The following is a 23,075-nucleotide window of genomic DNA, read 5'->3' on the forward strand; positions in this document are numbered from 1 at the left end:
GCCAGGTGATTGGACTTTCCAAAGTGCGGGCATGGGATGGCATAGTAAGTAGTCTTGATGGTGGTATAACAGTGGTCAAGTGTGTTGGCTCCTGTGGTCCCACAGGTGTGCTCAGAGAGTTCCTCAAAGTGGCCTGGTTGAAATCCCCCGCAAGGATAGGGAAGGCATCAGGGTATGCTGTTTTGTGACTGCCGATCACGGTGCTCAGATCATACAATGCCTGCCTGGTGTTGGCCTGAGGTAGGAAGAATGCCACTACCAGGATTTATAACAGAAAATTTCCTCAGCAGATAAAAAGGACAGCATTTGACTATTAGACGTTCCAGGTCAGGTGAGCAAGTCTGAGACAGAACTGGCACATCTGTGCACCACAATGAGTTAATCATAAAGAACATTCCATCTGCTTTGCCTGTAAAAGACCGAGCTGTCCTGTCTTACTGAAGTTTGGTGAAGCCATTGAACCGCAGTGCTGCTTCTGAGATGGTGGGGGAGATAGCCATGTTTCCAGGAAACAAAGAATACCGCAGTCCCTGATGTCCCTCTGGTACAGCAATCTTGCTTCTGAGTTCTCCAGAGAGTGTACATTTGCCAGAAAAGATAGTTGGGATCTAAAGCTTCCGTGTTTCAATCTTAATTGCAATCCAGCATGCTTTTCACACTTCCACTTCCTTAAAGGGAAACTGCCCTCATGTTCTGAGTCCGTCGATTCACGATGTTACTTACTGAAGTACCTGTGGCTGTGACTGTAGATTTCAGCTGCGGTAGTCCTATATGGGAATATTTGATGACTCCTATCAGAATTGCATGTAATAGGTCACCCTTTAATGGCAGCATCTTGCTGACATTCACAGTAAAACAAAAGAATACACACAAAAACTGACAGTTAATGTGGAAAAAGAAGACAAACTCTGGAAATGATAGACAGATGAATAGACAGATAGACAGAATGACCAAAAGATAGTTAGGTAGACAGATAGAGAAATAGATAGATAAGACCATAAGATATAGGAGCAGAAGTGGGCTATTTGGCCCATCGAGTCTGATCTGCCATTCAATCATGGGCTGATCCAATTCTTCCTGTCACTCTTACTCTACTTCCTTCTCCCCATACCCTTTGATGTCCTGGCTAGAGACAGATAATGCTGAGAACATGAGTTATAGAGTCCTTGAAAGTGAGTCCATAGGTTGTGGAATCAGTTCAGAGTTGTGGTGATAGGAAAAAGAATGGAGGCATTTGAAGGTAGAAGAGGAAATGAGAAAGAGAGGGACATGCGAGAAATGGAAGGAATGAACACGAGGAAAGGAAGGAAGAGAAGTCATGAAGTTGAGGCAGATAGCAGTCCAGGATGACATGGGGGAGGATAGCAGTCTGGGATGTCATCAGGGAGGATAGCAGTCCGGGATGTCAAGGGGGAGGATATCAGTCCGGGATGTCATGGGGGAGGATATCAGTCCGGGATGACATGGGGGAGGATAGCAGTCTGGGATGTCATCAGGGAGGATAGCAGTCCGGGATGTCATGGGGGAGGATATCAGTCCGGGATGTCATGGGGGAGGATATCAGTCCGGGATGACATGGGGGAGGATAGCAGTCCGGGATGTCATGGGGGAGGATAGCAGTCCGGGATTTCATGGGGGAGGATATCAGTCTGGGATGTCATGGGGGAGGATATCAGTCTGGGATGTCATGGGGGAGGATAGCAGTCCGGGATGTCATGGGAGAGGATATCAGTCCGGGATGTCATGGGGGAGGATAGCAGTCTGGGATGTCATGGGAGAGGATAGCAGTCCGGGATGTCATGGGGGAGGATATCAGTCTGGGATGTCATGGGCGAGGATAGCAGTCCGGGATGTCATGGGGGAGGATAGCAGTCCGGGATGTCATGGGGGAGGATATCAGTCTGGGATGTCATGGGGGAGGATAGCAGTCCGGGATGTGGTGGGGGAGGATATCAGTCCGGGATGTCATAGGGGAGGATAGCAGTCCGGGATGTGGTGGGGGAGGATAGCAGTCCGGGATGTGGTGGGGGAGGATATCAGTCCGGGATGTCATAGGGGAGGATAGCAGTCCGGGATGTCATAGGGGAGGATAGCAGTCCGGGATGTCATAGGGGAGGATAGCAGTCCGGGATGTGGTGGGGGAGGATATCAGTCCGGGATGACATGGGGGAGGATATCAGTCCGGGATGACATGGGGGAGGATAGCAGTCCGGGATGTGGTGGGGAGGATAGCAGTCCGGGATGACATGGGGGAGGATAGCAATCCGGGATGTGGTGGGGGCGAGGAGATATCAGTCCGGGATGTGGTGGGGGCGAGGAGATATCAGTCCGGGATGTGGTGGGGGAGGATATCAGTCCGGGATGTCATGGGGGAGGATATCAGTCCGGGATATGGTGGGGGAGGATATCAGTCTGGGATGTCATGGGGGAGGATAGCAGTCCGGGATGTGGTGGGGGAGGATATCAGTCCGGGATGTCATGGGGGAGGATATCAGTCCGGGATGTGGTGGGGGAGGATATCAGTCCGGGATGTCATGGGGGAGGATAGCAGTCCGGGATGTCATGGGGGAGGATAGCAGTCCGGGATGTCATGGGGGAGGATATCAGTCCGGGATGTGGTGGGGGAGGATATCAGTCCGGGATGTCATGGGGGAGGATAGCAGTCCGGGATGTGGTGGGGGAGGATAGCAGTCCGGGATGACATGGGGGAGGATAGCAGTCCGGGATGTGGTGGGGGCGAGGAGATATCAGTCCGGGATGTGGTGGGGGCGAGGAGATATCAGTCCGGGATGTGGTGGGGGAGGATATCAGTCCGGGATGTCATGGGGGAGGATATCAGTCCGGGATATGGTGGGGGAGGATATCAGTCCGGGATGTCATGGGGGAGGATAGCAGTCCGGGATGTCATGGGGGAGGATATCAGTCCGGGATGTGGTGGGGGAGGATATCAGTCCGGGATGTCATGGGGGAGGATAGCAGTCCGGGATGTCATGGGGGAGGATATCAGTCCGGGATGTGGTGGGGGAGGATATCAGTCCGGGATGTCATGGGGGAGGATAGCAGTCCGGGATGTGGTGGGGGAGGATATCAGTCCGGGATGTCATGGGGGAGGATATCAGTCCGGGATGTCCTGGGGGAGGATAGCAGTCCGGGATGTGGTGGGGGCGAGGAGATATCAGTCCGGGATGTGGTGGGGGAGGATATCAGTCCGGGATGTGGTGGGGGCGAGGCGGATTGAAGTTTGTCTCCGCCTCTCGAAGCTGGTGATTGGTCGGAGCAGATGGAAACTGCCGGCAGCTGCAGAGGGTAAACAGACCTGGAGAGAGATTGCTATGTTTAGGCTCTGTGGTACCAGTACTACCTCGGAGTTCCTGCATCCCGAATTCTGCTGACATTCGAGCAAACGCGCATCGTTTTTCCTCCCCCAAAACGTTATCGTTTAACCAACTGCTAAAAATATTTCAATTGCGTTTCAATAAACTGCAGTCGGTTCTGAACAGGCTGTGGGTGAGTTTTACAATTTCTCAAGCTCTCGCTTAGCGTAATATAGAATAAGGAGGTAGCCGATTGAAGGGTTGGCAAGGTTTGCAAATATAGCAAAGGACGCTTTTCATTATGTGACGCATCGATGAGATGGCGTTTAATTAGTACCGAATATCCCTGTTGTAGACGGAGACTGCATCGTTTATTGATAAGAAAGTTTCTAACGAAAACAATAAAATTATATATTGCAATGTATTAATTGTCATTAATTGAAGGGAGTTTCTCATTAGTGCGGGCACCCCTACTGATAGATAAAATTAACAATGCTTTGTTAAAAATTAAAAGCATTAAGTTGTTGCATTCCAGTTTTTGTAATATTATTATGCATTCGGGATCACTAGTTTTTAGATTAATATTTCTGTTCAATGCACCATTAAGAATGAATAATCAGTTGGATTTGTTAAAATCGTTCTGATTATTTGGAACAGGTTAAGCGATCCGCCGCTTCTCCATCCCTCTCGTTCACTGGGTTTGATTTGACCGACAGTAACCCCGCTCTTGTTCGCTTATGCGTCGCCAGGAGGGGATTTTTGTTCCATGTTTAATCGCAGACTTGAGGAATCCAAAAAAAAGTTATTGACGGTGACGTAATGTTTACAGTAGTCATTTAATGGGGCGCAACATTGCAATACAATATATAATGCTATGTATGTTATTTGTTATTTAAGTCTTTAAAGAGGTTTAGAGGTAAATGTGATGGCGCTATGAACCCCGTGGACACGTGACAAGTAGCTCAATCCTTTAGAACGTATAACAGTACAGTACAAGAACAGGCTGTTCGGCCCACAATATTAAAGACTCGTAATCAAATGGCTAACTAAATTAATCTCTTTTGCCTGCACAATATCCGTGTCACTCCGTTTTTCTCAAATCCATGTGCCCATCTAAACGTCTCTGAAAAGTCCCGAATGTATCTGTCTCTACCATCGCCTCAGGTGGGACATTCCAGACACCCACCACTGTCTGTGTGTTTAAAAAAAATCACTCGCCCTTCATATCTGCTTCTGCACTTTTTTCCCCCCTTCCATGTGGCAAGGAGGTGTGAGCTGACAGGCTAGCCACCATTGTAAATTTGCCCTCCTGTGTATCTGAGTGGTAAAATCTAGGTGGTGGGGAGAGTGAAGTTGATGGAAGGGAGAAAATGGGATTAGTGTAAATGGACACTGACTTGATGGGCCCTTGGGCCTGTTTCATGATGTTGGACTAATTGAATCATTACCTGAGTCAAGAGGTCAAAACAAAATCCATCACTCTTTGATAAATGATTCCAATGGAAGGTCCTTTTGCCATTTTAGGAGGCATGGTGGACCCCAAATGTTTGCATTTCAGTCAATGAGGTGGTCTCTAATACGGAGAGCAGAGTTGGAAGTGAGATACGCTGTGAACGGGATGATGATGATCCTATTAACATTATAATGTGAACATCTGTAAAGGGGCTCAGCCTAAAATGTTGGATCTTTAGATGCTCCGTAGATGCTGTCTGACCTGCTGCATTTCTCCAGTATGTTGTTTGTGTTACCCTGGATTTCCAATTGGCCAGGTGGATGGATTGGATTATCGCGGTGCCTATGAAGAACATGGTAACCCGTGTCAATGTCGATCATCCAGTAGCAATTACGATGAAGTGCTTTGAGAGGTTGGTGATGAAACCTATCAACTCCTGCCTGAGAAGCAATCAATGAAACCTATCAACTCCTGCCTGCTCAAATTTGCCTTCACCACAACAGGTCAACAGTGGATGCCATTTCACTCAATCCTGGAACATGTGGACAGTGAAGCTGCATACATCAGGATGCTCTTCATTGACTACAGCTTGCCATTCAATACTAACACTCAAAACTGATCAATAAGCTTCAAGACCTTGGGCTCAGTACCTTCTTGTGCAACTGGATCCTTGATTTCCTCACTTGCAGATCCCAGACAGTTTAGATTGACCACAAAATCTCATTCACATTCTCCATCAGTACAGTGTGTCTGCAAGGCCATGTGCTCAGCTCCCTGCTCTATACTTGAGGCTATGCACAGCTCCAATGCCATATTTAAGTTTGATCAAGACACACAAAGTGCTGGAGGAACTCAGCAGGCCAGGCAGCATCAATGGAAAAGAAAAAAACAATTGGCGTTTTGAGCTGAGACCTTTCAGAACATTGCGTTTATATTTGTTTCTCAGTCAATGAGGTGGTCTTGAACAGGGTGGCTGCCCTCTTGCAGGCGGATTGTCATTGGTCAAATCAAGGGTGGTGGTGAATCAGCATATAGGAGGGAGATTGAAAATCTGAGTGAGTGGTACCACAGCAATAACTTCTAACTCAATGTTAGTAAGACCAAGGAGCTGATTATTGACTTCAGGGAGAGGAAATCAGAGGTCCATGAGCCAATCCTCATTGGAAAACCAGAGGTGGAGAGAGTCAGCAGCTTTAAATTCCTCGGAGTTATCATTTCAGAGGATGAGTCCTGGGTCCAGCATGTAAGTTCCATTATGAAGAAAACAGGACAGCAACTTTGCTTCTTTAGGGAGTGTGCAAAGATTTGGCATGACATCTAAAACTTTGATGACCTTCTATAGATATGTGGTGGAGAGTATATTGATTGACTGTACCAAAGCCTAGTATAGAAATACCAATGCCCTTGAATGGGAAAATCCTACAAAAAGTAATGGTTATGGCCTGGTCCATCATGAGTAAAGCCTTCCCACTGTTGAGAGCATCTACATGGAACTTGGTCGCGGGACAACTGCATACCTAATCAGGGACACCCAGCACCCGGGTCATGCTCTATTTTCTCTGCTGCCATCAGGAAGCTGGTACAGGAGCCTCAGGACTCACATAACCAGGTTCAGGAACAGTTATTACCACAGAACCATCAGGCTCTTGAACCAAAAGGGAAAACTTCAGTCAACTTCACCTGCCCCATTACTGAAATTTTCTCACAACCTATCTTAACATTCAAGCTCTCTTTATTTCATGTCCTGGATATTTTTCTTATTTATTTATAGTTATTATTATTATTATTGTTTCCTCCTTCTTGTATTTGCACAGTTTGGTGTCTTTTGCACAGTGGTGTCTGCCCTGTAGTTGCAGTTTTTCATTGATGCTATTCTGGTTATTAGATTTATTGAGTATGCCCACAACTTTGCCGTTCTAGCAGTCATGGCAGACGCCAAGTCTGTTTGCGTTTCGGTCGACGAGGTGGTCTCGAACGGGGCGGCCGCCCGGCAGGATCCCCTTTTCCAGGCACACTTGAAGAAAGTGGAGAACAAGGTGATGGAGCCTCACCGCTTCTCCTACCTGCCCAAGCGACTTGCTGTCACCATTGAGTTCAAGGACTTGTCGTACTCAGTCTCCGAGGGTCCGTGGTGGAGGAAAACAGGTAAGAGAGCGAGGGGGCTGCGGGCAGTGAGCGAGCAGCACTGCCACTGGGATACTCAGTGCACACGATGGTAAAGATCCGTTAACATTATAGTCTGAATAACTGATATAATTATCTTTAAATTTCATAGTGTGCACACCTGATAGGAGTTTTGGCCCAAAATGTCGTTTCTTTATTCCTCTTCATGATGCTGCATGACCTGCTGAGTTCCTCCAACAGCTTGTGTGTGTTGTCTTCTTTTAGGCCGTTAATGACCTTCTGGCTCCATCATCAAAAGTCGATGTCATGGTTGGAATTAATTAATGTTTCTGTAATCCACTGTTCAGGGGACTGGCCTATGCAGCTTCTCCAGAGCCCCGTTGGCCGGCCTTACCCTTTTTCACCTCTTCCCATGGGGACTTTGAGAGGCAGCATGGTGTGTGCGTTGTTCTGGATTTCTAGCATCTGCTGAATTTCTTGCGTTTATGATATCATTCTCCATCAATGGTATAGTGTGTACATTTTGGTTTTCGGTATCGATTTATTATTGCCAGGATACAGTGGAAGTCTTGCCATGCATTTTGATGTAGAGGTCAAATCATTACACAGTGCATTGAATAAGGTAAAACAATAACAACACACAACAAAGTGTAACAGCTTGAGAAAATGCAGTGCAGGTAAACAATAAGGTCATAAATTGTGAGGCCAGTCTTATCGTTCAAGAGGGCCTTTCGAGAGTCAGGTAATAGTGGGGTAGAAGCTGTCCTTAAGCATGGTAGTACATGCTTCCAGGTTGATGGGAGAGGGGAGAGATAAAGAATGTTCAGGGTAGGTGGGGTCTTTGATTATTAAGGTGTTTTATGTTCATATTATCTGTTAATGTTAAATTGTGCACATAGACAAGACACTGTGTTAATGTTATGAGAGCTATGTCTCTTCATACCACCAGGCTCAAGGAGAATTTTGATCCTGTTGTTATAAGACTATTGAACAGATTTCTTGTACAGTAAGACAGACTCTTGTCGTCATGATCTACCTCGCCATGGCCTTGAACCCTACTGTCTGCTTGTATTGCCTTTTCTCTGTAACACTTTGTTATTCAATCTGGTATTGTTTTCCCATGTACTCACTCAATTCATTGATATGGTGAAAGTATCTGAATGGTATGTAAAACAAAGTTTTACCCACTGTCTAGACACATTTAACGCTAATAAACTGATTTACCCAATAAAAATATTCTAAAGCTTGTACTGCTATCATGGCTGAAACTCCCACACGTCTCCCAACCATAGGACTGCTGTTGACGTCATTTGCATTTGCTTCATAATTCCCTGTGTGCCTCCCAGAAACTTCTCAGATCAGAGGGGTAATCAGGCTGGATGATTACAGCTAAATAGGGTATGACAGAGGGAAGAAGGAATGTTGGCCAAGAGATTCCCACCCCTTTTTCAACTGATGATGAGTGGCTATCCAGTGTGTATCTAATGTTATACACCCCTCCCTAAAACATTGATTCAGATTAATCTGTCACACGTACATCAAATCATACATGTGTCATTTGCGTTATCAACCAACACAACCTAAGGGTATGCTGGGAGAGGCTTGCAGCATACCCTTAGCACTCAGAAGCATCTCCCCAGCGTATCAGGTGTGATGTCTTGTGGATCTCTATTAGAGAGTTCTAGAACAATACAGCAAATACACAGGCCCTTCGGTCAACTAGTCCATGCCAACCATGGTGCCCACTAGTCCTAGTGGACAGCCAGACTTCTTCCCAGGGTGGATATAATTAATATGACAGGAGTAATTTTAAGATGATTGGTGGAAAGTACAGGGGGATGTCAGAGGTAAGTTTTTCGGGAACAGAGGTGATAGGTTGTATGGAACACTCTGTCAGGGGCATTAAAAAAAATTCACCTAGTCCCATCCACCTGCAAGTAGACCATATCCGTCCATTCCTCTCTCATCCATATTCTAATCCAAATTTCTCTTAAACCTACTGAATATTGAAAGGCTTAGAGAGAGTGGATGTTGAGAGGATGTGTCCAACAGTGGCAGAGTCTACAGGGGCTCCCACCCCGGGGTCCATGGACCCATCAGTTCTAGGAGTAGGCAGTACAGCCTAAGAATACGAGGATGTCCCTTTACAACAGAGGTGAGGAGGATGGTTTAGACAATAGACAATAGACAGTAGGTGCAGGAGTAGGCATTTTGGCCCTTCTAGCCTGCACCACCATTCACTGTGATCATGGCTGATCATACACAATCGGTACCCCGTTCCTGCCCTCTCCCCATATCCCTTGACCCCGCTATCTATAAGAACTCTATCTAACTCTCTCTTGAAAGGATCCAGAGACTTGACCTCCACTGCCTTCTGGGGCAGAGCATTCCACATATCCACCACTCTCTGGGTGAAAAAGTTTTTCCGCATCTCAGTTCTAAATGGCCTACCCCTTATTCTTAAACTGTGGCCTCTAGTTCTGGACTCACCCATCAGCGGGAACATGCTTCCTGCCTCCAGCGTGTCCAATCCCTTAATAATCTTACATGTTTCAATCGTTTCAAATTTTAGCCAGAGTGTGGGGGGATCTGTGGACTTCATTGCCCCAGGTGGCTGTGGAGGCCAAGTCATTGGGTATGTTTAAAGTGGAGGTTGATAGGTTCTTAATCAGTAAGGGTTTCAATAGCGATGAGGAGAACGTGGTTGCAAAGAAAAATAAATCAGCCATGATGCAATGCAGATGAACTGAATCACCTAATCTTGCTCCTCTGTCTTATGATCTAAATGTTGCAATCGACCACTTCTGCTGGCAGCTCAGTCTCCTCTTGCCACATCACCTTGCAGAGCATAACTCTTCAAGTAGATGTGATCAGGGTCTCTACCTCTGACCCTCTTCCAGGCGGTGATTTCCAGAGCCCCACCTCCTCTGTTAAACTCTCGTCTCCAGGTTTTTGATCTTTCTACTATGGTTCTTCCTATTTGTTCTGTCTAAGACCCTCATAATTGTATGCACTTACACTGAGTGTTCACTTTGTTAAGTACACTTGTATGCCTGCTTATTAATGCAAATATCTAATCGGCCAGTCATGTGGGAGCAACTCAAGGCAGAAAAAAACATGCAGATACGGTCAAGAGGCACAGTTGTTCAGACTAAACATCAGAATGGGGAAGAAAGGCAATCTAAGTGACTGACTCAGAAACCACCGATCTCCTGGGATTTTCACACACGACGGTCTCTAGAGTTCACAGAGGACGGTGCAAAAAACAAAAAGGGAACATCCAGTGAGTGATGCTCACAAAACAAAGGAGGAGCTCAGCAGGCCAGGCTGCAGCTACAGAAAAGAGTAAACAGTCGACGTTTCAGGCTGAGACCGTTCATCAGGGCTTCATCAGTATCCTGATGAAATGTCTCGGCCCAAAGCATCGACTGTTTACTCTTGTCCATGGATGCCGCCTGGCCTGCTGAGTTCCTCCAGCACTGTATCAGGTACAGGAAGTTGCTCGTTGTGGTTTGCTTGTACTGCACTTTTTCTGTAACTGTAATACTTTACTTTCCATTCTCAAGTCAAGTCACTTTTTATTGTCATTTCAACCATAACTGCTGGTACAGTGCACAGTAAAAACGAGACGACGTTTTTCAGGGCCATGGTGCTACAATGAAACAGTACAAAAACTACACTGAGCTACGTAAAACAACAAAAAACTACACTAGACTACAGACCTACCCAGGACTGCATAAAGTACACAGAACAGTGCAGGCATTACAATAAATAATAAACAAGACAATAGGCACAGTAGAGGGCAGTAAGCTGGAGTCAGTCCAGACTGTGGGTTTTATTGTCTTGCTTTGTACTACCCCAATGCACTGTGTAACAAATTGATTTGTATGCAAGACTCATTTTTTACTGTACCTCGGTATGTGTGACAATAATAAACCAATTTACCAGTTTATCACCCTGTCCGTGCAGTCATATCCTTCCTGTACCGTGGTGACCAGAAATGTATACTGTGAAATAAACAAAGAAATATTAGCTTTAAGAGTAAGTTTAATATCACCGGCACATGTTGTGAAATTTGTTGTTTTGCAGCAGCAGTACATTACAATACATAATAATGAGACTAAATTCTATCAATTACAATAAGAAGTGTACATATTAAAAATTAAATAAGTCGTGCAACAACAGGAAAATATAGAGAGGTAGCGTTCATCGTTCATTCAGAAATGTGACGGTGGAGAAGAACTGTTTCTGAAGCAGGCCCTTCTCTGCTATTCCCCTGTCTGTCACATGTACATCGATACATACAGTGAAATGTATTGTTTGTATCAAATCATATCATTGGAGATTGTGCTGGGCAGCCCGTGAGTGTTGCCATGCTTCCAGTACCAGCACAGCATGCACATAACTCACCAGGCTGTCTTAGGAATGTGGGAGGAAACTGGAGCAGCTGGTGGAAGGCCACATGATCGTGGGAGGACATGCAAAACTCCTTGCAGACAGCAGCAGGAATGGAACCCTAATCATTGATCGATGAACTGGGTTCAGAGTGCGCCCCCAATCAATCTTGTTTCTCCTCAGGGCCTCAGATCAAAGATTTTTGATTTTATTTCTCCCCAGGCTTTCTGCTTTCTTTATCTCAAGGCCTTTGAGACTTTTCTGTTCTGAGAGAATGGTTCTATTTTTGTAGCTAAAGTCACTCAAACATGAAAATATTCCTGATTAAACCTTTCCTGCAGCTGAGACCAAGCTAGTGATTAATAAAGAATGGCACTTTAGTCTGTATATTTAATTATAAATAAACCAAATTTTTTTTATCCACATCGTTCTGCTCCTTGAAAAGACTGTGTTGGTATAACGGATGCTTCACTGTGGTAGAGACACATATCTGTTTTGAATTTTTCTCTCTGCAAGATTTTATTTCCCCTGGTCTCTTGCTATTAGTGACTTCTCTAAAAATAGCATTGCATATGAAAGACATCTTAAAATATGGGCACTATTTGTGCAGTAATCAGGTGCAGTGCACCATAATGCAACGTTCTAACTGGTAATCCTTGGTTACCATCGGTCATTGTCCGACAGTAACCTCTCGCTGGTGCTCAGCAAGCAGCCAGGATCTGATTGGCTTTATGTCTCGCTGTTGCTAGGGTAGCAAGATGCAGGGATGTACTGTGAAAGGGGTGGGGTTTGAAGAAAGTGCATGTGCAAATTCAGAAGCCAGTGCTTTTCATCTGCTGTGACACAAAGTAATGATGTATTACAGCAGGGTTCCAAGCTGGATATCTCAGTATTGCTGTCTGGCAAATAGATGGTGAAAGATATACCTGTATGTGAGAGAGCGAGTGAAAGATGGAGAGTGATAGATGTGATACAGTATATATCTGTCTTGTCCCCTCCCCTCTCTCCCTCCCCACCCTCCTCTTTTTCACCCCACACACGCTCACCCCCCCCACATAACCCCAACCCCACCACCCCCCTCATTCTCCCACTGGAAGCCAAGGATGTTGGGATTAGAAATGATGTAGCTCTGCAGGAGAGGTGTGACACTTGTATAAGAACATAAGAACATAAGAGATAGGAGCAGGAGTAGGCCAATCGGCCCCTCAAGCCTGCTCCGCCATTCAACAAGATCATGGCTGATCCAATCTTAACTCTAGAATATGAAAATTCTAAAAATATAAAATATGGATAGGGTTTTATAAAATATAAAATATGGATAGGGTTAGAGATAGGTGCCATTACCACCCACAGTATGAATGGGATTGAATGGTTGCACCTGCCAACCCTATTACCTTTACAACAGTCCAGGTCAGAGATTAATTGGAGTTTTATCCTGCACGCTTCCCTTATCAGGCCATTTGTTCATGCATTAAGGGTGCGGCACAAATTTACCACCACGCTCCTAACCTTTATTAATTCAAATTCTGATTCACTTAATTTACTAATTCACTCATGGTGGCTGTCTCTCAAATTACTGGAAATTTAATTACACTAGTGTACAAAAATCACTAATTGTTCTGGCAATGTGACCACTAATATTTAGTTGTCGGAAATGCAGTGAAGATGAGTTATAGAATTGCAGGAATAATGTACAGAGATGCAGATATGTTCAGAGGAACTTGGGATACTTCCACAAAAACCATTGAAAGCCAGCTTGTAGGTGTAAGAGGCACATTGGAAGGCAATCAAAATGTTGACTTTTCTTGTAGGAATATAAAACAATATACAACTTGCCTTTTTTATTGTCAATTTCTAATTTCTAATGGAATGAACAACCCCCTCCCCCTTCTCTCTTTTTCCATTCCCCATTCTGGTTCCCCTATTACCCACTCTCTTCTCCTCACCTGCCTGATGGTAGTTATGGTTCCTGAACCTGGAGGTGTGAGTCCTGAGGCTCCTGAACCACCTTCCTGATGGCACAGAAAGAAGAGAGCATGGTGTCCCTGATGATAGGCGCTGCTTTCCTGCGTCAATGCTCGGTGTGGATGCTCTCAATAATGGGGAGGGCTGTATCTACTTCTTTTTGTAGAATTTTCATTTCAAGGGCATTGGTGTTTCCGTGCCAGGTTGTGATGCAGCCGGTCAATACAATCTCCATCATATATCTTTATAAGTTTGTCAAAGTTTTAGATGCCATGTGGAATCTTTGCAAATTCCTAAGGAAGTTGAGGTGATGCCGTGCTTTCTCAGTAATTGCACTTATGTGCTGGGCCCAGGAGAGATCCTTTGAAATGATAATGCCAAGGAATCGCTCATCCTCTCCATCTCCGATTTGCCGCTGAGGACTGTATCCTTAGAAGATCCATTAAAGATTAGCTTGTATGTCAAAACATGCAGTGAAATGCATCACAGTCTGAGGATGTGCTGCCAGTGTTGCCACACTGTTGGCACCAACAGCATACTAATCCGTACATTTTTGGAATGTGGGAGGAAACTGGAACACCCCAAGGAAACCCATGTGGTCATGGGGAGAACGTACAAATTCCTTATTTACAGAGGTGGAAATTGAGTGCCTATCTTTCACTGAAAAGCATTATGCATTATGCTAACTGCTACGCAATCATGCCATCCTGTGGTGAAAGGGTGTGATTCCTCCCAGCACGGTAGCTAGAGAAGACTGGTGAAGGATGGTTTAATCCACTGGGTCAGAAGATGGGTTGAAGACCATTAAGAGGAATAAAGCCTCTCAGTTTTCGTTACATTGAACCCTGACGCCTCCATGTTAGTACTGAAGAGATTCAGTCAGGTTTCAAGTGACTCGACTCTTAGATTGCTATTTTTCGTTTTCTGCACTGCACATGAATTGCTGTAGGTCAGTCAGAGAATATAGTTTTCTGGAAAATTCAAGTAGAACCTAGAAGTAACAGGGAAACTTTCATTTGAGCCCTCCTGACAAAACCGATAACTGTGGAGTTGATGAAGTCTACTAGTAGGATCGTGAAAGGATGATGGGAAGAAAATGGAGACAGTGAGAGAAGGACGATGAACATAAGGCCAATTAGTTTCCCATCTATGGAGGGATGAATAAAGTCTTTAACTTTGCTTCCCTCTTTACATCTTGACTTACTGAATAGTTCATAGGCCCAATGGACTCATGCTGACCAAGACTCATATATAGGCCAGATCAATTTGTGTGCACTTAAGGTGCTGTGCAGAAGTCTTAGGCACATATATAAAGTGCCTAAGGCTTTTGTACAGTACTGTATTTGTCAACGTTGAGTGGTGAGCGAGTTTGTAAATCTGGCAGGAGCAAAGGATGTTGGAGAGTGGAGTGCTGAGGGACGGGTGTGAAACGGGTTGCAAAGATGGAGTGCTAGGGGTGGGGGTTGGCACAAGCACAGACACACCCAGCCCTGAGACATCAGGCAAGGTCATTTGATTCTAAACAATTTGTTTATTGATCATTATGGAATCTATCTCAGATGCTTCCTGCTCCCTCCCCTCTCCCTTACCCTTTTCCCAGCCATGATTCCCCTCTCTCTGCTTCCTTCCCACTCTCTGTCCACAATATCAAAATCAGGTTTATCATCACTCACATATATCATGAAATTTATTTATTTTTCTTTATGGCAGTGCATTACATAAAAATACAGTACACAGCAAGGGTGTCTAAGACTTTTGCACTCTTCTGTATCCCTCCAAAACTTTCTTACCTGTGTATCTTCTGATATTTTTGTATTTTGTAATCTGCAGAGGATTGTAAACTCAGCCATTTCCATCATGGGTACTAGCCTCCCTACCATTGAGGGCATCTTTAAAAAGCAATGCCTCAAACAGGTTGTATGCATTATTAAGGACACCTGTCACCCAGTACATTGCCTCTTCTCATTACTACCATCAGAGAGAGGTACAGGAGCCTGAAGACACACACGCGATGCTTTAGGAACAGCTTCTTCCCCCACCATCGGATTTCTGAACAGATACGATCTCATTATTTATTTGGCTCTCTTTTTGCATTCAGTGGTCACTTCATTAGGTACACCCGTTCACCTGCTCATTAATGCAAATATCTAATCTGTCAACCGTGTGGCAGCAACTCAATGCATGAAAGCACTCAGACGTGGTCAAGAAGTTCAGCTGTTGATCAGAATGGGGAAGAATTGTGATCTGAGTGACTTTGACAGTGGAATGGTTGTTGGTGCCAAACGGGGTGGTGGTTTGAGTATTTCAGAATGTGCTGATGATCTGGGGTTTTCACACACAGTCTCTGGAATTTATAGAGAATGGTGTGAAAAATGAAAAAGATCCAGTGAGCGGCACTTCTGTGGGCGAAAATACCTTTACACAGTATCTTGTCAACAATTGTATGTAAAATCTGTGATAAAGACCTGAATTATAGGATGTTCATAAAGTGGCAACTGAATGTTTTCCTTCTTGTAATTTATTGTATGTTTTTATATAGTGCACTGAACTGCTGCCACAAAAAGAACAGATTTCATGACATATGTCAGTGATAGTAAACTTGTTCTGATTCTGAATCTGATTACAGTTTCCAATTTACACCAACTGCAGTTTTTTGGTTTTTGTTTTCGTAGAGTCATAGAACACTACAGCAAAGGAAGGGGCCCATCAGCCCATCAATCCCACACTGAATTATTAATCTGCCTAGTCCCATCGACCTGCACCTGGATGATGGCCCTCTCTTCGGCCCACGTCGTTGTACTGATAATGATTTAACTTGGTCATTGTGAGTCATTCAGGCAGGGCACAGCCACACAGAGATCATGGGTAGGGGGCTAAACAGATAACACTGTTCAGAGTTGACTGCTGATATCTTTGTTGGCATTTTCTAACACAGACAAGCACGTTTCCCTGGATATTTGTTCCACAAACACAGCAGTGTACTTTAAAGGGCTGGGGAACTACAGGCAGAGGATTGGCATACGGTCCTTTGTAATAAAAACAGATCTCTTAATTGTGCAGTAATTGTAATCATTGAGATCACAGTAAGGCGAATGAGTGGGTTGCATTAAAGCTGGATGTCACCCCCGACTGTGTGATGGGTGTCAACCTACAGTTCCGACAGCCATCTGCCACCTCTGAATCTCTGATTCAAGCACCCAAGACCTTTGTCTATTCATTATCTCTCACTGGTTTTGTATTGACCTGGGAGGCATTAATGAACAGCTGGCTGTAACGGGTTCCCAGCTGCATCTGGGTACCGGCGGTGCACAGGCAGCGAAAACTTGCAGCATTCTACGTTACCAAGGTTCGACAGGGTCTTGCAATCCCAATACGATCACTTGCACCATGCGCCATGATGGCACAACGGTGCACTATCACCAAGTCCAGGCGATAACGCAGCAATGGTACGCACCAAATCCATCACGTTGATCAACTTGCTGATGGAAGAGTCCTGCAGTACTCAATGTTCTTAATATCTGGAAGGAACTTGAGATCTTAATAAAAAAAGCATAGGATGAACAAATACACCTTTGATTGTGCATGGAGTGTGCTGCCATTTTACCGGAGCCTTATAGACTCATAGAAAACTGCAGCACAGAAGCAAGCCCTTCAGCCCATCCAGTCCATGCCTAACCATTTAAACTGTCTAGTCCCATCAACCTAGGCAGTTTAAATGGCTCAGCATGAACTAGATGGGATGAGGGGCCTGGTTCTGTGTTGTAGTTTTCCATGACTCTGTAAGTTATTGAGTTCTTGAAAGAGATTGTGTCTGACATGTTCTCAGTATTAATTTTTTTATTTCTTTATCTGCACAATTTTGTCTTTTGTACGTTGGTTGTCAGTCTTAGTTTACGTATTAGTTAAAATAAGTGGTGCAAAATAACAGATAAAAAAGTAGTGAGGTAGTGTTCATGGGTTCAATGTTCATTCAGAAATCAGATGGCAGAGGGGAAGAAGCTGTTCCTGAATCTCCGAGTGCGTGCCTTCAGGCTTCTGTACCTCCTTCCCGACAGTTTATTCTTCATTCTGTTATTGTTTTACCTTGTTCTATCTCAATGCATTGTGTAATAGTTTGATCTGCAGAACAATATGCAAGACCAGCTTCACACTGTCCCTTGGTGACAACAATGAACCAATTCTAATTCTAAAAGCAAGAAGCGTCGGTTTCAGACTTAGAGGTGAGAGATTTAAAAAGGACATCAGGGGCAGCTTCTTCATGCAAAAAAAGTAGTGTGTTTTCAGAACGAGCTGCCAGAAATACTGGTTGAGGTGGGCACATGAGCAACATTTAAAAGATACATGGACAGGAGAGGCTTAGAGGGCTGTGGGCCAAAGATGGGTTAGGTTGCTGGACAACAGTGTTGACATAGACGGATGGGGCCGAAGACCCTGTTTCCATGTTATGGAGTCATTGAACACTACAGCATAGAAACAGGCCTTTCAGCCATCTTGTATATTTAACATTTCTGTAATACTTGATTATTCTTGTGTGTGTGTGTGTGTGTGTGTGTGTGTGTGTGTGTGTGTGTGTGTGTGTGTGTGTGTGTGTGTGTGTGTGTGTGTGTGTGTGTGTGTGTGTGTGTGTGTGTGTGTGTATATGTAAACAAATTCTGTACGTCATCACATGATATGTGTGTGCCTCGCTTAAAGTAAACATGAAGATAGACTCACATTTTGGACTCCAATATCTTCCTTTGAATTAGTTTAGATAGATAGATAGATAGATAGATACTTTATTCATCCCCATGGGGAAATTCAACATTTTTTCCAATGTCCCATACACTTGTTGTAGCAAAAACTCATTACATACAATACTTATCTCAGTAATAATATGATATGCATCTAAATCACTAACTCAAAAAGCATTAATAATAGCTATAAAAAAAAAGTTCTTAAGTTACAAAACAGAACACATCTAGTCCATGCCAAGCTATTATTCTGCTTACTTCCATCAACCTGCACCTGGACCATAGCCTGCCATAACCCTCCCAAATTTCTCTTAAATGTTGAATTCAAATCTGTACCCACACTTCTGCTGGCAGTTCATTCCACATTCTCACCAACCCCTAAGTGAAGAAATTCCCCCTCAGGTTCCCCTTCCCTCCTCTTCATTTTTACACTGTGGCACCCTTCTTACCTCTTCTCACCTACCTACCACCTTATCACTTTCCCCTGGTAGCCCTCCTCTTTCCCTCTCTCCCATGATTCACTCTCCTTTTCTATCAGATTCTCTCTTCTCCAGCCCTTCGTCTTTTTCACTTATCACCTCCCAGCTCTTACCTCATCCCTTCCTCCCCCACCCACCTGGCTTCACCACAAGGGTTCCCAACCTGGAGTCCATGGACCCCTCGGTTAATGGTAGGGGTTCATGGAATAAAAAATGCTGGCATCCCCTGACCTATCACCTTCGAGCTTGTCCTCCTCCCACCACCCTCATCTTCTTCTTCTGGCATCTTCCCCTTTCCTTTCCAGTCCTGATGAAGGATCTCAGCCTGAAACATCATCTGTTCATTCATTTCCATTGATGCTGCCTGACCTGGTGAGTCCCTCCTGCATTTTGCGTGTGTGGCTCTGGATTTCCAGCATCTACAGAACCTTTTGTGTTTACAAATGTGACCGTCAACATTTTATAAAGCTTGCTGTTACATTCCTTCTCTGTAAATCATAGAATCAGCTAAGCCTTTCTCAACGTGCCTTGTCTTCTTAAATCATTTCTCAGCATATGTCCCAGATCTCTCTGTATGCCTGTTAGAGCCGTGTCCTCTAATTTACATTGCTAATCCCCACTCTTTCTTGCAGAGAGTAACACTTCACACTCCCCTGTTAAATTTCATCTGTCATGTGTCTGCCCATAATTTAAAGCCTACTTCTATCTTTGCATTTCACAAACTTTAAAGTTTGGATTCATTACTAGAATCCTCAAATCCATTTTCATTGTTTTAAAATAATTTTTGCCCTTGTCACCAATTGGGTAAAAATATTCTCACCTTTATGACTTTCAAAACCTTTTCTAAATTTTCTTTCTCGACAAGAGACAAAGCAGTCCAAACTCTCTCCTCATCAGATCACTCTCTTTCATCTGTCATGGGGCAGTTTTTATTACTTATACCCCCCCATTTTGAAATCCACTTTCATCGCAGACTTGGAAAGTCTGCTGCATGACAGGCTAATCAATCAAAAGGCAAGTTTATTGTCATAAACACAAGAGATTCTACAGATGCTGGAAATCCAGAGCAACTCTGTCGTGGGCAAAGTACTGGAGAGTTTAACATCGGTAGCTGAGTGAAGGGCGCTGAGTAGGCTACGGTCAATTATGGATAACTCTGAACATCCTCTACATAGCACCATCCAGAGACAGAGAAGCAGTTTCAGCGACAGGTTACTATCGATGCAATGCTCCTCAGACAGGATGAAGAGGTCAATACTCCCCAATGCCATTAGGCTTTACAATTCTACCGCCAGGACTTAAGAACTTTTTAAAAGCTATTATTAATGCTTTTTGAGATAGTGATTTAGATGCATATCATATTTTTTACTGAGTTAAGTATTGTATGTAATTAGTTTTGCTACAACAAGTGTATGGGACATTGGAAAAAAGTTGAATTTCCCCATGGGGATGAATAAAGTATCTATCTATCTATCTAACACACACAAAATGCTGGAGGAACTCAGCAGGTCACACAGTTTCTATCAAAGTGAATAAGCAGTTGATGTTTCAGTTGCCTAGCACCATCCAGGCTGACTTGACTTGAAGCAGACAATGCATTTCACTGTATGTTTCGATATTTCGATGTACTTGTGTCAAATAAAGCTGAGGTAATTAGTGGGAAGTTACACCAGGGCAGGACATACACAGTTAATGAACAGAGAGACTTAGATGGTACAGGATATGGAATATTGGAAAGTTTTTGACAAGAACAGACCATTTGGCCCAACAAAGCTTGCCAAATTCCTATTCACATAGTGTGTTGAAATAACTATTGAGTTTTGATTTGAAAGTCTCTAAGGTACTACTCTCAACTACACAAATAGGTAGTTTATTCCATGCATCCACAGCTTGCTGCAAAAAAAAGTGTCCTGATGTTGGAAACATTTAATCAGTCTCCCCCTATGGCCTCATGTCCTTGTTGATGTGCATTCTTGAAAGCAGAATGCTTTTGAGATGAGTTATCGAGTACAAGAGCTGGAACATCATGTTACAAATATACAAAACTATTGTTAGGCTATACTTGAAGCATTGTGTGTGGTTCTAGTCACTAGACTACAGGAAATATGTGATTAAACCAGTGAGGATGCTGGGTGGTTTGGATGGCTTGAGCTACAAACAGAGATCAGATAGGCTGGGCATAAACACAAGGGGTTCCACTAAGTTCAAAGTAAATTTATAATCAAAATACATATGTCACCATATACAACCCTGAGATTCATTTTCTTGCAGGCATACTCAGTTAATCCATAATAGAATAGTAACTGTAATAGAATCAATGAGAGACCACACCAGCTTGGGAGTTCAACCAGTGTGCAAAAGACAACAAACTATTCAAATAGAAAAAGAAAGAAATAATAATATTAAATTAATAAGCAATAAGTATTGAGAATATAGATGATGAGTCCTTGAAAGTGAGTCCACTGGTTGTGGATGCTCTCAATAGTGGGGAGGGTTTTACATGCGATGGACTGGGCCATATCCACTGCTTTTTGTAGGATTTTCCATTCAAGGGCATTGGTATTTCAATACCAGGCAAAGATGGAGTCAGTCAATATATTCTCCTCCACGTATCTGTAGAAGTTTGTCAAAGTTGTAGATGTCATGAATCTTTAGAAACTTCTGAGGAAGTAGAGGTACTGCCATGCTTTCGTCATAATTGCACTTACATGCTGGGCCCAGAGGACAGGTCCTCTGAAATGATAACATTGACGCTGACCTTCTCCACCTCTGATCCTCTGATGATGACTTGCTGATGGACCTCTGGTTTCCTCCTTTTAAAGACAATAAACAGCTCCCTGGTCTTGCTGACAATGAGTAAGATATTGTAATCTCCCTCTGCATGTTGGAAATCCAGAGCAGCACATGCAAAATGCTGGAAGAACTCAGCAGGTCAGGTAGCATCTAGGGAGGGGAATAAGCAGTTGACATTTTGGGCTGTGATGTTTCATCGGAACTGGAAAAGAAGGGAAGAAGCCAGAATAAGAAGATGGGGGGAGTGGAAGGAGTACAAGCTGACAGTGTCTTGTTATCTGCACAAGTACATGTATGCACAGGTGCAATGAAAATCTTACTTGCAGCAGCATCACAAGAATAGAGTCTCATATAAACAACAAACTCAATAAATGAATCTTTTTTTTTAACAGGAGAACGTAATTAGAACCAAAAAGTCCAGTTTGTGGCAAGATGGTCATAATGTTGCTAAAGTGTAATGATTGGGATTTTGCTAGTTATATTAGGAACTGAATGTTTGAAAGGAAGTTGCACTTCTTGAATGTGTTTGTGTGGGACTTCAGGCTTCTTTACCTTCTGCCCAATGGTAGCTGTGAGAAGATGGCATGGCCCGGTTGTTAAGGGTTTTTGATTGATGTTGCCTTCTTGAGTTGCTACAGATGACAAGGATGGAATTGTCCTGATGTAATGAGTCTACCACCAATTCAGAACTTGCAGAATTATGTAGAATTACTGTTTAGAGAGCAGCTATCATACTCAACCGTTCGTAATAGACTTGTAAGAGATAACTATCCACATGTGTGACAGTCTCCAGAGGGGTTAGCTTCACTCAACTTCACTTGCCCTTCACTGAACTGTTCCCACACCTATGGACTCAACCTCAAGGACTCTTAATCTCATGTACTCAGTATTTATTGATTATAATTATTTTTTTTCTCTTTTGGTATTTGCACAGTTTGCATATTGGCTGTCCTCTGACCTGTTGTGTGCAGGCTTTCATTGATTCTACTGTGGTTCTCGTATTTACTGTGAATGCCTGCAAGAAGACAAATCTCAGGGTTGTATATGGTGACATATATGTACTTTGATTATAAATTTATTTTGAATTTTGAACAACCTTGCTCTGTTCCAGGTGAATTGAAGGTTTTCTGTCCCAGCCTGTATAATTATTTATGAGATTCATCTTGCGGTCTGCTTCATTCATTTCAATATTTCATTCCATAACCTAACAACTAGCCCCCACCCCACTCCTAATTTGTCTTAACATCTTAACATGTCTTAACTTTCCACCCATGGCAAAATGGATCAAGAATTGTTGACATGTCTAGACTCTCCATCCATGGCAATACTATTTGAGATTTGTTCATGTATCTTTAAACATGGAAGGTATTTTTTGTCTGTGTGTTCATGTCAGAAACCTATTAGCGAGCAGACTGATGTAATGGGGCTGCTTCTCAAGTTATGTAACAGCTCTGACGGCTTACATTGTAGGGAGAGATTCAGTCAACTGGGACTGTTCTTTCTGAAGTGAAGGAGGTTGAGTGGTGACCTTATAGAGGCATATAAAATTATGATTGGCATATATAGTGGTGTGTTCCCATACCACTAGGTTTAGGAACAATTATTATCCTTTAACCATCAGGCTTCTGAACCATCGTCGACAATTTCACTCAACTCAACACTTAACTGATTCCACAGCCTATGGCAACACACACACAGCATGCTGGAGGAACTCAGCAGGCTGGGCAGAATCTAGGAAAAGAGTACAGGCAATATTTCGGGCCGAAATTCTTTGGCAGGAGTCCACAACCTATGGACTCACTTTCAAGGATACTACAACTCA

The 23,075-nt window shown here is 43.7% G+C and overlaps 1 protein-coding gene across 3 annotated transcripts in view; it reads left to right on the forward strand.

Moving 5' to 3' along the window:
* The first annotated feature begins 3,304 nt into the window (after nt 1–3,304).
* The window catches only part of LOC140727484 (ATP-binding cassette sub-family G member 1), a 65,185-nt gene continuing 45,414 nt past the window's right edge, over nt 3,305–23,075 (forward strand). The window contains exons 1-2 of one of the 3 annotated variants that reach the window (XM_073044822.1): nt 3,305–3,507; nt 6,688–6,912. In XM_073044822.1, the coding sequence (XP_072900923.1) occupies nt 6,693–6,912 (220 nt within the window). In that variant the 5' untranslated portion in view covers nt 3,305–3,507; nt 6,688–6,692. The remainder of the gene's footprint in view (nt 3,508–6,687; nt 6,913–23,075) is intronic. The other 2 variants (XM_073044823.1, XM_073044827.1) reach the window with 2 other exon arrangements.

This window comes from Hemitrygon akajei, chromosome 5 (assembly GCF_048418815.1).
Source record: "Hemitrygon akajei chromosome 5, sHemAka1.3, whole genome shotgun sequence".
NCBI classification, from domain to species: Eukaryota; Metazoa; Chordata; class Chondrichthyes; order Myliobatiformes; family Dasyatidae; genus Hemitrygon; species Hemitrygon akajei.